Source organism: Bubalus kerabau, chromosome 21 (assembly GCF_029407905.1).
Source record: "Bubalus kerabau isolate K-KA32 ecotype Philippines breed swamp buffalo chromosome 21, PCC_UOA_SB_1v2, whole genome shotgun sequence".
In the NCBI taxonomy this organism is placed as follows: domain Eukaryota; kingdom Metazoa; phylum Chordata; class Mammalia; order Artiodactyla; family Bovidae; genus Bubalus; species Bubalus kerabau.
The window spans coordinates 59,280,350-59,297,893 of NC_073644.1; the positions used below are offsets into that span (position 1 = coordinate 59,280,350).

Consider the following 17,544-nt stretch of genomic DNA (forward strand, 5'->3'; position numbering starts at 1 on the left):
ACAACTTGAGTTTTTTTGTTCCCAGATCTTGGTTAAAAGTAATATGGTTTGCATCCATGTATGTACATACATATAAAGCAGTAGAGAGCACACATATTTGGTTCATTACTCTCTGTCTCTTCCTAATTTGGATGAATATATGGTATTTTTTTTTAACATACTGCATTTTCATCCAGTAAGTAAATTAAACCGCTTTAAGAGGTTTTGGTCCACTTCTCTTTTAGTTTTTATAAACTAGCTCTTCTTCTTCTCTGTTTTAGCGGGGGTCTCAGCAGAAGCCATGCAGACTATCGCCACTGCTCCTGATGCCTCGGGGCCAGAAGCCAAAGTCCAAGAGGAGGAGCACGACCTTGTGGATGATGACATCACGACTGGTAAGAAGAGACATCTTTAGTGTCATCTGGATGAACTTTATCTGATATCGGAAAATGCTTCTAGGTCACTTATAGCAGGACTAAGTACATGGATGGAAACTTGCATTGATGGAATGCTTGGTTTTTTGAGACCCTTTAGTGCCCTTTCTGATCTTGAAGTAGAAAGAAGCAGAACTGTTTGTTTGGTCCAGGTTTGCTCATTGTTGCCTTAACAGTGAGCCTGCTAGCTGTGTGTCCAATTTTCCAGGGACCTTCTAATTTAGAGGCTAGGATCATTACTGAAGTGTTGGAACACGTAGAGGAGTACGCCTCTTGTGTTGTGACAGGTTTTGCAGTTACAGTCGTGTTGTTGTTCAGTCACCAAGTCATGTCCGACTCTTTGAGACCCCGTGGACTACAGCACGCCCTAGGATAGACTGAAAATATTGAAGTTGTAATAGTGATACATGCAACATAGGCTACCTGAGGAAACTTACAGGTACTCTTTCTAGCTATACGGTAGAAATGAATGCTGTTTTAAAAGTTACTTACATTGTTTGGGTATTGAGCATTCTTCTCTGTATTATTTATCACATAATCAGATGTGGTAAAATTTAGGAAAGCCGCACACTGCAGTATGTTCAACCTGTCTTTTTATAGACTTAGCGCAGTGTCGATTACTGAATATGCAAATGCATTCGGCTCAGTTTCTTTCAGTGCACAGAGGATACAAACAGCCTAGTTTACTATTTATAGTGACGTCGCTCAGTCATGTCCGGCTCTTCGCGACCCCATGGACGGTAGCCTACCAGGCTCCTCCATCCATGTGATTTTCCAGGCAAGAGTACTGGAGTGGGGTGCCATTTCCTTCTCCAGGAGATCTTCCCAACCCAGGGATTGAACCCTGGTCTCCCGCGTTGTAGGCAGACGCTTTACAGTCTGAGCCACCAGGGAAGCCCAGTATACTATTTGTATTGGTATTAAGAATGATAAGCTCTTGATTTTGGTGTGGATGGTTAAAAAAAAAAATCTGACCAAATAAATCTATAACTATTGTGAAGTGAGAAATATTAATAGTAATCAATAATTTGAAAAGAAGCATGCTCACAAAGTGTCAGTAAAATTCTCAACAGTCATTAAAGGAAGAGGGGGTAAAAAAAAAAAAACACCTAAAGGGAAGTTGGCTTTTTTCCCTCCCTTTTTCCTCTTAAAGCTGTGTGTGGCACGTTCTTTACTGTTATCACCTGAATGCTCTTAAATTTCTTTCACTGGGACGAAGTTGAAGAAGCCTACTGTTCTCTCTTGAAAATGTTCAAAGCCTGTATTTAAAACCTATGGACTGTGCCGCTGCTGTAGTTGACTTTATCAAGGAACATCTGGTTTTCAGCAAAAAATGTGATGATGGTGGTGGTGGCTCTTGCTCTTTAATGTATTGGTTCATTGATTTTAAAAATATCATCCATCTTAAATATACATGTAAGTTATTTCTCAAACTTCCAGCTTTGCTAAAAGTCATTTATACTGTAAGTTATAGGGTTTGTTTCAGTAGCTACTAGAAGATATCATTTCATTTGCAAATTTTTTATTTTTTTATTTCTATTTTTTTAAACTTTGTATTTGGTATTGAAGTGTAGCCGATCAACAATATTGTGATAGTTTCAGGTCAACAGCGAAGGTACTCAGCCTTTCCTATATATGTATCCATTCTCCCCTAAACTCCCCTCCCATCTAGGCAATTTGTAGATTTTTTAAAATGAGTTCTTGCTCTATTCAGTTTTTACTGCTTTAAAAAAAATAATATTATAGATATGTTTGGTTATTACCTCAGATTTTAAAGGTTTTCTTGTCTGCAAAAAGTCATGGTTTAAATAATAGAAGTTGCCTTTGCAATAGCAGAATATCTCACTTTGCATTCCAGAAGAAAAGCTGAATTTTCGAGCACTCAAGTAACTATTATTAAATCAGTACATTGAAATGATGAACTATGTTCTGCCGAAGTCACGAGTCAGAGTTAGGGCACGTGACTCTGTGTTTATTTTACTGTTAAAAAAAAATCAGGAAGCTTAAAAATGAAAATCTAGTTTGGAGAGTTAATTAATGCTACATAAACTATATTTTAATCTGTAAGAAGTTCAGTTAAATGCATGTGATGCATGGCTTTATCAGTTGATTTACTCATTTCCTGCCATGAGTAGTCGAGTCAAGAATGCTCAGGATCCGAAGAATTTAGATAACTGAAAAAGACTTCCTTAACATGTTGTCAGAGCAACCAGCGCACTGCAGCCTGTGGGTCGTTCACGTTACCTTTAGATTGTGTGACTTGATTAAGATGTGGTATAGATTTTTGTGAGGGTTTAGAAGAAAACCATATTTCTTTTTATTGACTAGAATCCTATATAAATTGCATTATGAAAAATATGGTAGGTGCATTTGAGAGAAACCTGTTTCAAGCAGAATAATCTTATTTTAGGCTAACCAGCATTGTAGAGTGCAAGAGGTACTGCAAAATGGAAAACTGGCCAATTCAGCTATTCATCCTGAAAACCCTGATTTTTCCCGATTATTTAAAAGGAATTGCTCTCGTAATATCACCTCATAAAATAGAAATTATATCGTGACAGAGATATTTGCCTATATTTTGAATGAATTCTTATTTGACTGCTGTAGCTAGGCTAATATGCATAGCTGTATTAATTTTATTTTTGTGGTAATCTGAGGCTGAATTCTCCAATTAACTGAATTCAACAGCTGACCAAGGTAACAATTCAAATATGCAGTATAATTTAGTGCTTTTGCTATAGGCAGAATTTCAAAGCTGAAATTTTTCTTCTGGGTGAGAGCGAATGAGGTATGCATATTGTCTTGTGACCCTTGATCTGAGCTTGGCAGTCTTTGTTATTTGTTAGTGTTTGCTGTATAAAAGTAAAGAAGCATGGATAAAGCTGTGTAAGTGTTGGCTATGATCAATTGGAACTAATTAAATTTATTTGAAATGAGTCTTAACTGGAAGAGAACAGCTGGCAAAACTGGGAAGAAAAAATTGAGCCTTGATTGAGACAATTTAAACCTTCACCCTGTCATTTCAAAAATATGCTGCAGCTTCTTTCTAAATCTCTCTTTTTAAAGCTAATATCTATTGATCGGCTCTACAAAGTAATGCCAGTAGTGCCTTGGTCAACACACACCCTCAGTTTTACTTAGCATCCAGCCTAAGGCTTATCAGGCTCTTGCCTTGAGCCAAATGTCTTAAATCGCATATCAAAGCCATGTTAGATTAATAATATCTAATATTAACAATATTAGATTAATATTATTTTATGTAGAAAAAATATTAAAACCTATTTCTCATTTTAAAAAATTATTACAAAGTATACGTGGGGAATATACTCCCTGCCCCCCAGCAAAGGAATTCCTTCAGGTTTTGTAATACTCTGTATATTTAAAATCTATTTTAACAATAATAGTAGTATTTTCTTGAAAGTACAAAGAATGGCATTAAGATTGTTTCTGGATTATTTATAATTTTAGAGTCACACACATATTCTATACCTGTGCATTTGCTTTTGTGTGTATACTTTTATTTTTGATATTCCAGTTTAAATGTTTATATATAAAAAAATCAATATTTGTAAATAGCATGTTCTTATTTTCACTGTAATATTAATAGGTAATAATTATATTAATGAAGTAAATCTCATTTAAAAACTGATATAAGTTTTTAGACAAATTGTAATCTATTTTTTTAAGGTAGACCTTTTGGGTGAGTATTTTGGTTATTTTTATGTGGTTTTCATTGAGGTAAAGGATAGCATTCTGTGAGAATGAAGAGATATATATCCCCTAAATGTTGTATTTTAAAACATCCTCCCTTAATATCAGTTTTAAAAGAATTTTGGACGGGTTTCATTCACAAACCTGCCTGGATCCGTTTAAGAAACTGACTGTATTCTCCTGGGGCTCATGCTGCAGCGTCCTACCCTTTGTTCAATACCACAAGGACACAAAGAGACCACATAACGGCAATAAAGGGTCAAGAGCCACTGACATTGTCAAAAAGAGACAACTTGATGCTAGATCAGCAGCACAGTGGGTAGATTGAGCCACTCACAACGGGTACAGCGATGATACATAAATTCGGGTGGGCGTGTTGACTCTATTTGTTGTACTTTCTCATAAAATTTAATTTATATAAAAAGGATGAGAAATGCTATGGAATAAAGAAAAAATAGAGAAAGGTAAGAAAACTTGAAAGGAGTATCAAGTTGTTAACTTTGTACCAACTGCTTTATTCTTGATTCTAACAGCATTTCTTTGAAGTGTATTCTGGTTATTTGTTCAGATAGATGAGGAAACGTGCTCAGGGAAGTTCATGTTCAAGGGACTGAGAATGTGTCCTGCCTCATTCCAGAGCCCACCTGTGAACTTGAGCACCACCCCAACCTGCCTCACAGTCTCAGACTCGCTGAACTTTGGCATCTTTTCTTTTGAAATGGGAGATGATGTCACAGTCCACCTTTACTGCTTAGGATTGCAAGCCTGAGCCTGACGTTTGCCAGCTATCCTGTCTTACTGCCTAGAAGGCGAACTTGTTATTCTAAAGTTAGAGCAAGAGATTATCTCCCATAAGGGAAAAAAATCAGCATGTATTCTTTAAATGTTCTTTTACAATTTGTTCTTTAAATTATTTACAACTAGTGTGATGTTAAGACTGTACATATAATTAGTGTTCATAATGTAAATAATTATTGTGTACTTGTAAAATGAAATTTGTGTGGTTCCATCCAGCTTTTTGAAGTCACCAACATAAAACTGACACCTTAACATAGATTCACAGAGCAAAGTCAACATTTCTAGTATATTAAGATGGAGCTGGAAAGCATGCCTTGTCTGAGACTAAATATTGATTTGTTAATTTTACCATTTACTGAGGCCCTGTTCATAAAATGTTTATACATTTGTTTTGACTGAAAGATAGGAAATTCATCTTGTTAAAGTTCCAAAGAGCAAAATTTAGGGCATTATATATTCAGAAATCGGAAATACTTTCTTAGCAGAGAGATAGAAGCCATATAATTGGTAAACTAGAATAAGACTTTCTGCATTTTACCCTTTCCCTCTCTCATTCTTTAATTTATCAGAACAATGTGATTTTAAATCATTTGTTCTAAACTGTTATCACTACTCTTCTGATTGACTTCAAAATGTTGGCTACTACAAAATATGAGTTTACTGTTATGAACGTTTTAGATAATTATACATCATGAGTGCTGTGGTTTATTTACCATGTAGTTCCCTTTTTTAAGAAAAATAAGTGTGGATTTTGTAGTTTTCTGAAATATGTCATTTCAACTAATTTACCTTTATATACTTTTTAAAAAAACTGGGACGTGAAAATGCAAAGGAAAATACTTTTTGCTGCTTAGTGTTTATAACTCAGTTTTAGCATACATTGATAGGATGTTCAGTTCAGTTCAGTTCAGTCGCTCAGTTGTGTCCGACTCTTTGCGACCCCATGAACCACAGCACGCCAGGACTCCCTGTCCATCACCAGCTCCCGGAGTCCACCCAAACCCATGTCCATCGAGTCGGTGATGCCATCCAACCATCTCATCTTCTGTCGTCCCTTCTCCTCCCGCCCTCAATCTTTCCCAGCATCAGGGTCTTTTCAAATGAGTCAGCTCTTCACATGAGGTGGCCAAAGTATTGGAGTTTCAGCTTCAACATCAGTCCTTCCAATGAACACCCAGGACTGATCTCCTTTAGGATAGACTGGTTGGATCTTCTTGCAGTCCAAGGGACTCTCAAGAGTCCTCTCTAACACCACAGTTCAAAAGCATTAATTCTTCTATGCTCAGCTTTCTTTATAGTCCAACTCTCACATCCATACATGACCACTGGAAAAACCATAGTCTTGACTAGAGGGACCTTTGTTGGCAAAGTAATGTCTCTGCTTTTTAATATGCTGTCTAGGTTGGTCATAACTTTCCTTCCAAGGAGTAAGCGTCTTTTAATTTCATTGCTGCAATCACCATCTGCAGTGATTTTGGAGCCCAGAAAAATAAAGTCTGACACTGTTTCCACTGTTTCCCCATCTATTTGTCCTGAAGTGATGGGACCAGATGCCATGATCTTAGTTTTCTGAATATTGAGCTTTAAGCCAACTTTTTCACTCTCCTCTTTCACTTTCATGAAGAGGCTCTTCAGTTCTTCACTTTCTGCCATAGGAGTGGTGTCATCTGCATATCTGATTACAATCAAATCACAATCTTGATTCCAGCTTGTGCTTCTTCCAGCCCAGCGTTTCTCATGATGTACTCTGCATAGAAGTTAAATAAGCAGGGTGACAATATACAGCCTTGACGTACTCCTTTTCCTATTTGGAACCAGTCTGTTGTTCCATGTCTAGTTCTAACTTTTGCTTCCTGACCTGCATACAGGTTTCTCAAGAGGCAGTTCAGGTGGTCTGGTATTCCTACCTCTTTCAGAATTTTCCACAGTTTATTGTGATCCACACAGTCAAAGGCTTTGGCATAGTCAATAAAGCAGAAATAGATGTTTTTCTGGAACTCTCTTGATTTTTCCATGATCCAGCGGATGTTGGCAGTTTGATCTCTGGTTCCTCTGCCTTTTCTAAAACCAGCTTGAAAGTCTGGAAGTTCATGGTTCACGTATTGCTGAAGCCTGGCTTGGAGAATTTTGAGCATTACTTTACTAGCATGTGAGATCAGTCCAATTGTGCAGTAGTTTGAGCATTCTTTGGCATTGCCTTTCTTTGGGATTGGAATGAAAATTGACCTTTTCCAGTTCTGTGGCCACTGCTGAGTTTTCCAAATGTGCTGGCATATTGAGTGCAGCACTTTCACAGCATCGTCTTTCAGGATTTGAAACAGCTCAACTGGAATTCCATCACCAGTAGATTATTTCTGAATTTGAGAGTTGACAGGAATATTAAAATATAGTCCAAAGTATGGCTTTTCTTCCTTCATTTTCTCTTTTCATATTTTCCGCTCTGGGTGATTGACTTTCCCTTTTCTTTGGTTTTAGCTGCCGCTTGTTTGTTAAAGACTATTGAATCTGTATCTCCAACCTAAGCTTGTTCTCTGAGTGTCGGATTCATGTGTCCCCGTGCCCGAACGTCCCACAGATCCCTAGATACCAAGTCCAAAATGAGCTTATATTTATTTCTAAAATTCATCTCCTTTTTGTATTGAGGTCTCATAAAAGACGTCACTGAGGGTGCCTTTAGCCACCTAACACCCCAAATCAGAAATGACAGATTAATCCTGGCTCTCCCACTTTCCAACATTGTCCACTGGTAGTTGCTACTATTTCTTGTAAAATACACCTTCTATACACCTCCCACTGATTTTCCACTTGTCCATTTCCACAAAGAAAACCCACGTCTAGACTTTAAATTCTGTGCTTTTAAGCAGTGGTCTGAGTTGCCTCTTGAGCCTCACTGTCTCTCTGTCTGTGCTTCTCCCCTTACCCTGAGAGCTGTGCCACCTCATTACTAAGGTCAGCTCTGTCCCTGAAAACCAAAAATCTTATGGTTTTTCTGGAACTAGAGGTACCAGAGTAGCCATTATCCAAGAGACCGCTCTGGGGCTGGGGCCCCACCACTGGAGAAGCAGGGTGGCTTGTATGGAGGTGGGGGGAGATGGGGACATGGGGAGGTACTCACGGGAAAGAGAGAAATACAGAGTTTTTCCAGAGTTTTCCATGTTTAACACATGCCGTTGAAGAACCAGAGTGTAGAATCCCGTTGTGTGATGGTATGTGTAGTGTATTTTTTGCCATTCTCCTAGGGGTCTGCAGTCAGTCATTTAGCACTATGAAAACTTGCTTTTTATGGTTCATTGAAAATTGCAAAGTTGACCTACCCTGATTTATTATGTTTAAGCTTATGTTTAAAAGGTTGAGCTGAGGTGACTTGCCTCCGAAAAAGCACAAAAGGAAATAAGCAAGAGCACAGATGAAGAAAAGTGGCTAATAAATACCGTTAGAGTCTTCAGCTTCACTTTAAAACAGTTTTGGGACATTTATAGACAGAAAATCTGCATAATATCAATGCATTTGACCAAGAAAGTGTTTGTGTATTTGAATGAATTAAATATCCTGAAGAATCAGAAGTGCTATAATACACATTACTTCAATTAGCTCTTACATTGGCTCCGAATCTTTTATAACGATATTTTCTAATAATAGCACTTTTATTTTTTTTTTAATGTATATGTGACTGACTGTGTAGAATACTTCAGCAAGGGGTAGGTCAGGTAAACAATAATTGATATCATCTTAGCAAACTGTTCTAAAACAACACTTAAAAATCAGGAACTTTAATAATTATCACAACAGCTCACTAGTATTTAGTAAGAACCTAATAAGTATCCATTTATGCTCTGGGCTCTTCTTAATCCTCACAACTCAATTGTAATTATCCTTATCATCACCTCTGTTTTACAAAGGAGGAAAATGAGGCACAGGACGATTAAGTAACTTTTCACACAAGGCCCACAGACGGGAAATGGCAGAGTCAGGTTTGAATCTAGGCCATCTGCCTCTAGAGCTTGTGTGGTTTTTTTTTTCATTTATATATTTTTAATTAGAGGATAATTGCTTGATGATATTTTGTTGGTTTCTGCCACACATCCACATGATCAGCCGTAGGTATACATATATATGTCTCCTCCCTCTTGAGCCGCCTCTCCTGCCCCTGCTGTGCCCACGTCTGTTCTCGGTGTCTCAGTCTGCACTCCTGGCCTGCAGATGGGTTCACCGGTGCTGGTTTTGTAGATTCCGTATATAGATGCATTAGGAGCTTGTGCTTTTAAATGGAAGGGGTTTTCAAAACCAGATACTTAAATAATCATATGAGAAAAAAGAAAAATATATTCATCATGGCATATCATTTTCTCTTTGTATGACATAGAAATGTCTTTTTAATGTTTAATATAGTACAAGGAAATATTCAAACTGTGACAAAAAGACATGCTGTTTTCTTAAAAATAAACTTGGATAATTAGTATAAGAAAATAGTTTCACATATTTTGTAGCTAAAATTGGGATTATTTTATGTTCATGTAAAGCCATATACATAGTTACAGCAGCGTACATACACAATATGAGATCATAAAGGCTTAAAGTTTGTTTTTTTAGATTTAATAGTATATGTGTTTTGTTTTATAAACTTAGACTCAATAGGAACAAAGAAGAAATATTTAATTGGATAAGAATATAGGAGCTGTTAAAAGAAAAACCTTTCATGTGAGTAAGTAACCTTCAGGATGAACTTAAAGTTTGGCCTTTTGTGAGCTGTGTAGTAATACCTCTCGGATAAGAATGAATTGCATTAGATTGTGGCACACTATTATATATCTGTATATTACATGAATTGCCCTTATAATTGATATCAAACCCATATGACCAAAAGTTGTAATTCACAAAAGTCATGACAACAATGTCTCATAATTCACAGAGTTTATGTCATACCTGTGAATGATTACTTTTACTGTGCAAACCATGTTAAAGGGGAAAAACAGGCTTTAAAATAGATATGGAGTTTGAAGAGTTCTTCTTCCTGATACTTTCTAGTCACTTTTAATATACAAAAAGATAGATTGCCTAGTATCCTTGAATTCCCCCATGACTTTTTAGATTAAAATTAATTGCCAAGCATAAAGACTTTTATTCTTAATTTGAAATGTTAAATCACGTAAGTTTATATTTACTATATGAGATGAAGACAGTCAAGAATTTGAATATCTGAATGTATTTTCTCTCCATGATGTAATAAACTAGAAAGGGAAGTTCTCCCCTCAGAGTTAGGGCAAAATCAAGTGAGAATGTTTGCCCTTTCTTTTTCGATTATGGTATATCCTAAATAATAATGTGTGAATTAAATGAAGTCAACCTGATTTAAAAGAATTCAAAGAAACTGAATTAGCTATTCTCTCTTTGCTTGTTTTCACCAAAGTTTTTTTTTTTTTTTTTAAATAATGTGGATCATTTTAAAAATCTTTACTGAGTTTGATACAATATGGCTCCTTTTTTGTTTTTTAATGTTTTGGTCTTTTGGCCATGACACATGTGGGATCTTAGCTTCTCAGCCAGGAATCAAAACCCACGCCCCAGCGTTGGAAGGCAAAATCTTAACCACTGGACCAGCAGGAAAGTCTTGCCCTTTTTGTACATACATATTTTTCTGTGTTGTTGGTATCCCCTAAAAGAATTATAAGGAATATCCCATTTGATTCAACAGAACTTTAATATGTACCTTGTATTTTTCTATCAGCACATTCTGGGGAGGATTTAATAAAGCAAGAATCCTTGTTGAGAGGCTGAAGGTATAATTTTGGAGAAGTTTTACGTTCACATATATCTCTACACACACACACATACACACACATACACGATATACATGTACCTATGACAGACTTTAGGTAGGAGGGTTCAGAGCTCTGGCGATTAGGCGAGGGTATGAACTGCATTTCAGGTGAGCCTGCATTTGTGGCATAGGTGGAGAGACACGAGAGGAAAAACTTGAGCTAAAGCTGTTGCTTCAGAACTTGGTTTGAAATGAAGCCTTATGGCTTCCAGCTCCTGGCTTGTCCTGAGGTGACAGACGGGGAGGACCATCCAGGATCAAGGTTCTACTGTTCTACTGTCAGGTCAAGTGTGTTCATTTGGAGCATGGCAGGTTTTATATCTGTGCTGTGTGTTACTTTAAAGCAGGGCTTATTAGTAAAGGGATTTATGATGTTGATGGTACATACTGGCTTCATGCCCATGTGCTTAATTCTGCTTCCATGGTTTTTCTTTTCATTCAACAGTTATTTTTGCTCACCTTCTAGGTTTTGAATACTTACTAGTTGTTGAGTATAGGGTGAAGTTTGTACTCCAAAGGGCAAGACTGATGCCTGGTTATGTTTCATTATTTGGGGGGAAACTTTTACCTGAAGAACTATTATTCATGAAGCTTTAATAAACTCGTGTTACCATGAGGCAAAACTTACATTTCGTATGTGTGTCCACGAGTGATTTCATGGCAATGGAAAGCAAAATGAAACACATGGAAATCAATGGGATGGAAAGCTGGTTTGTGGTAGCAAATATGTAATTTGAATATTTTAGAATAAATATGGTTGCGGCATAGGCCCTGATATCTCATTCTCTGTTCACATCTCAGCTTCCTCGCTTCTTCACCGTATGGCCTTGTGCAGGTTACATGACCACGCCAGGCCTCAGTTTTCTCACCTGAAATTTGAGGATTTCATAGTTTGAGATTATGAAATTGAGGTTGTTAGAGGGTTAAATGAGACAATGCAAACAATCTTCTTAGCAGAGCAATTGGCACACAGTGAGTGCTCGAGAAGTGTTACAGCCTTTCCTCGTTACTGCTATTATCCTGAAATGATTTGCTTTTAATAGAATAAATGGTTTGTTACTAACTTATGAATCGTTTATAAATTAGTTCTTCCTGATGACTTGATCATCTTTTTTAGGTAGTTTATCACTCCCAGGAATATAAATTTATTACATCAATTTATGCTTTATAGATAGAGAAATAAGCTGCACCCAAACTTCTGTGCAAAGTTTTAGAAATTCCTAAAAACTGGCTCATGAAATATAGATGAATTATTATATTCTCTTAAACATTTTTATAGGGCTTCTTTTTTTTTTTTTTTTTTGCCTCATTTCTTGTCTGAATTGAATCTGACCAAGAAGTATGAATCACTTATAAAATATAAATAATGACAGCTTTAAAAGATATTTATACTTAAGGTAGCTAAGGAAGATTTAATTTTGCATATTCAAACTCATGTTTGTCCAGTGGTGATCTGTAAGGGAGGGGTGAGAGGGAGTTGGTGATGCTGAAAACATTTCTGAAGAATCTTTTTAAATTTTATTTTATTTTCAATTGGAGGATAATTACTTTACAATATTATGATGTCTCTACCATAAATCAACATGAATCAGCTATAGGTATACAGATGTCTCCTCCATCTTAAACCTCCCATCCCACCCCACCCCACCCCTTTGGGTTGTCAAAGAGCACCAACTTTAGGTTCCCTGTGTCATACAGAAAATTCCCACTTGACTATCTACATATGATAATATATGTTTCACTGCTACTCTCTCAAATCATCCCACCTTCTCTCTGCCTGACTGTGTCCAAAAGTCTGTTCTCTATGTCTGTATCTCCATTGCTGCCCTGTAGATAGGTTCATCAGTACCATCTTTCTAGTTTCCATATATATGCATTAATGTATGATTTTTGTCTTTATCTTTCTGACTTACTTCACATTGTATAATAGGCTCCAGGGTCATCTACCTCATTAGAACTGACTCAAATGCATTCCTTTTTATAGCTGAGTAATATTCCATTGTGTATATGTACCACAACTTCTTTATCTATTCATCTGTTGATGGACATCGAGGTTGCTTCCATGCCCTGGCTATTGTAAGTAGTCGACGATAAACACTGGGTACATGTGCCTTTTTCAATTATGTTTTCCTCCGAGTATATGCCCAGTAGTGGGATAGTTAGGTCATGTGGTAGTTTTATGCCTAGTGTTTTAAGGAATAGTCAAGGCAGTCTTGACAAAAAAGAATGGAGCTGGAAGAATCAACGTTCCTGACTTCAGACTTTACTACAAAGCTACAGTCATCAAGACAGTATGGTAGTGGCACAGAAATAGAAATATAGACCAATGGAGCAAGATAGAAACCCCAGAGATAAACCCATGTACCTATGGGCACCTTATCTTTGACAACGGAAGCAAAAATACAGTGGAGAAAAGACAGTCTCTTCAATAAGTGCTGTGGGACAAGCTCAGTAGCTACATGTTGAAAGAGTGAAATTAGAACACTTGCTAACACCATACACAAAAATAAACTCAAAATGGATTGAAGACCTAAGTGTAAGGCAAGAAATTATAAAACTGTGAAACTATATTTATAACTGTAGTTAGAAAACTATACATGTTTTTCTCCTGGAGGAAATCTTAGAGCACTCTGACATAAACCACAGCAAAATCCTCTATGACCCACCTCCTAGAGTAATGGAAATAAAAACAAAGATAAACAAATGGGACCTAAATAAACTTAAAAGCTTTTACACAAGGAAGGAGACTATAAGCAAGGTGAAAAGACAACCCTTAGAATGGGAGAAAATAATAGCAAATGAAACAACTGACAAGGAGCTAATCTCCAAAATATAGAAGCAACTCATCCAGCTCAATACCAGAAAAGTAAGCAACCTAATTAATTGAAAAGTGAGCAGAAGACTTAAAAACAGACACTTCTCTGAGAAGACGTATGCAGATAGCTAATAAATGCGTGAAAAGATGTTCAACATCCCTCATTATTGAAGAAACGCAGTGAGGTATCATCTCACACTGGTCAAAATGGCCATTATCAAAAAGTCTACAAGCAATAAATGCTGGAGAGGGTGTGAAGAAAAGGGAACCCTCTTGCACTGTTAGTGGGAATGCAAATTGATATAGCCACTATGGAGAATAGCATGGAGATTCCTTTCTGAAGAATCTCACTCAGCCATATAGCTGAAAGTCACTAGAGACTTAAGAAAGCATATTTAAAAGACGATAAAACTAACACAACATTGTAAATCAATGATGCTGCAATACAGATTTTTAAAAAGATGAAAAAATCTAAAGAATAAAAGAAAATCTTCATATACTGTCATTAACAGTCTTGCCAAGTAATAAAAAGGAGAAACTTTTAATGCAACTCTCATACTTGTGAAGAATGCTTACCTTTTAGCTCAGTTTTTTAAAAGGTATGTTCCAAATATTTGACAAGCTCATGTTTTACTTCCCAGGCTGTGCTTGATTTCTCCTTCTTAGCCTTCTTCCCTGTATTCCAGATTTGTATAACTGGGTGAGAATTTGGAGATAAATGGTTGAAAGATACAGGAAATCAAGTTAACAGCAGCAACAAAAGAGAATTACTGACTTCATAGAAGCCAAAAAAAAAAGTATTGAAAATGTTATCATGGTTGATCAACCACATGGTTAAGCTGTGAGTAGCATGCACATCTTCAAGAAAATGTCAACACTGAATATGATGTCATAGTTTTAAGAAGAACTATGATATGATAGCAGAGAAGGCGATGGCACCCCCACTCCAGTACTCTTACCTGGAAAACCCCATGGACGGAGGAGCCTGGTGGGCTGCAGTCCATGGGGTCGCTGAGGGTCGGACACGACTGAGCGACTTCACTTTCACTTTTCACTTTCATGCATTGGAGAAGGAAATGGCAACCCACTCCAGTGTTCTTGCCTGGAGAATCCCAGGGACGGGGGAGTCCGGTGGGCTGCCGTCTATGGGGTCGCACAGAGTCGGACACGACTGAAGCGACTTAGCAGCAGCAGCAGCATGATATGATAGATTGGGAGGCAGAGAAAGGAGGCAGAAGACAGACTGTGTGTGAATACAGGGCATGTATGCGAATGGGATAGGGCAGGATCAGGACTGACAAGAGAAGATGCTGCCGGGAGGGAAGATGGTGAAAGGTAACAAACGCTAACTCTAACGCTCTAAGTCACTTTTCTTAGAGTGGTATTTAAGTTTATTTTAAATGTTCTGCTTATTTAAAATCCTTTAGGTTTACAATTAAAATAAATATTCCAGTAAGACAAAACATCCAATAATATGAATGCTTATATGTACAAATGTCGGTTGAAATGAAATAATTTATGTTGTTGCATAAATGCTTTGTTGTGAATTTAGTGTAAAGAATAGTAGTATCATTCATGTGCCATACAAAATCTGCACACACACCACCACCACCCCCAGTTCTGCTAGATGATCATAGAGTTGGAAGACCTAATTTGCAGTCCAGTAGCCAGATTCTGGACCTGTCTTTTCCCCATACAAGGAATTCCTCATACTGCATCTCTAAACATAAAGGTTTTATCCAGCCTCTTCTTTTATTCTGCATTATTCTTTTATTACTATATAATAAGCTACCATAAATATTGCAGCTTAAAATCTCACAGTTTCTGAGGGTCAGGGTGTTGTTTTTAGTTGCAAGTCATGTCCAACTCTTTTGAGACCTCATGGTCTGTAGCCCACCAGGCTCCTCTGTCCATGGAATTTTCCAGGCAAGAATACTGGAGTGGGTTGCCACTTTATTCTCCAGACCATAGTCCCGATCCAGGGATCAAACCCATGTCTCCTGCATTTGGCAGGCAGATTCTTTACCACTAGGGAGACACCAGGGAAGCCCCAAGGTCAGGGTGTCCAGGCAGAATTTAGTTATGCCCTCTGTTATGGTCTCACAAGGCTGTAGTCGGAACTGTGGCCAGAGTTAGGTCCCTTCTTCCAATTTATCATGCCAGTTGGCTGAAGTCAGTTCCTCGCACTTGTAGGACTGATGTCCTCAGCTCCCAGAAGTCATCCACGGCTCCCTGCTGTCCACGGGTCTGTGACATGTGGCCCTCTCCGTGGGCTTTTCCCATCAGAGCAGCTTGCTTCTTCAAAATCGGCAGGAGTCTCTTTACTGCATGCTTATGGTAATCTAATGATGGATGCCCTACGATGCAGCCTAATGATGGAAGTGGCATCCCTTTACTTTGCTGTATTCTGTTGGTTAGGAGCAAGTCCCAGATCTGAGCCCATGCAAGGGTGTAACTCACTGGAGGTCACCTTTAGGTTTCTCGCAGCACACACACTTACTTGTGTGGGGTTCATTGCTTGCACTGTCATTCTTTGCATATCTTGCTTGTTGTGTGTATGCGCATGTATGAGGGAATTTCCACTCCGATGTCCTTTTTCTGTTCTTCAGCACCTTCTCCTGTGACCTGATTTCTAGACCCTTGCCTCTTCCCCTTGTCTGCACCTCCTCCAGTCTGGCAGTAACGTTCCTCGGAATTTAACATGCAGGACTGATGGTGCTGCCACCAGCAGACCAGCTCAAGTCCTGTGGGACCATTACTCTTGCTGATCTGGACTCTAGAATGCTGGTCTTCTGTAGATGGCATTCTGCATTTTTGACTGTTATTAAATATGAAATCACCTAAACTCCATCTTTACATGAAGTGCTGTTAATAGGACTTGATATTTATCTTCTTTTGAATTCTGTCTTGTTGGCTTCAGCCCTTCATCCAGACCAGGAGCCCTTCCTCTGCTGTTTAGTGGGTTAGTTCTTCCTCCAGCTCTGTGTCCTCCATGAATGTGATGAACACACATGCTGTGTTGTCATATGCTAGCCAGTTAATTGTGGACGAGGCCTCAACAAGATTCCTCCAGCACATGGTTAGGGAGCTGCTCACCCTAATGACCAGATTTCACAGGACTGTATGGGTTTGTTTTTTCAACTCCAAGAGATATCTTTAGATGCCTTGCTGAAATCAGGATACATTACATTTATGGACAGTATAGGCTTAAGATAATGAGTTTTAAATTTGTGGCATTGAGTCTAAGAAGCATTCAAAGAGATTTTAAATCATTCTTGAAGTGCATTGAGTTGCAGTGATATTGGAGATATAATTTTTAATTAGCAGCCTATGGCAGTAAATCATCGTCAGGATTTTCAGGGGTCACGTTAGTCATTAATGATGGGATAATTGTCATGTGACAGAGCAGATATAACCACCTGGCCATGGGTATCAGGAAGTTATGTTTATCTTAATAATATGTAAAAAATTATGTTTCTGACTGTGCATGTTTTGTGATTTTCATAACAAATACTTACTGATGGACTGTTTATAAGAATGTGTAAATGCTTGATTTGTTGGATTTAGAACCTAGATCTTATGTTACTAAGTTTTAAAGTTAGCAAAAACGTATAGTAAATCAGATATGTATCAGATTATTTATGCACTATATTGTGGTAGAAAAATAATCTAGAGCCCTCTGTTATTACTGTTTTGAATGAACTTTGGATATTTGTGATTGAATGCATATGATTCATGAAATAAGGAAAGGACTTTACATATACTTTCTGAGAATAATTTCTAAAGATGAGATATTTTCTAAAACGTCATACTTTTAATTTAAAAGAAAATGTGAAGACTGATGGAGAGCTTCGTGTCGTTGGTGTAGACACAGTGGTCAAAGCCAATCTGCACAGACGTTTCCTTTTTCTCTTCCAACTGGAGTTGGTTCCTTTTGAAGTAAAAGTAACAGATGCAAGTAATAGTCCTTTCCTCTGGTCTCTGGCCAG

At 37.7% G+C, this 17,544-nt stretch overlaps 1 protein-coding gene across 3 annotated transcripts in view; it reads left to right on the forward strand.

Moving 5' to 3' along the window:
- The window catches only part of WDR7 (WD repeat domain 7), a 350,409-nt gene that overhangs the window by 149,013 nt on the left and 183,852 nt on the right, over positions 1-17,544 (forward strand). For all 3 annotated transcript variants that reach the window (XM_055559425.1, XM_055559426.1, XM_055559427.1), the window contains one exon: positions 261-374. In XM_055559425.1, the coding sequence (XP_055415400.1) occupies positions 261-374 (114 nt within the window). The remainder of the gene's footprint in view (positions 1-260; positions 375-17,544) is intronic.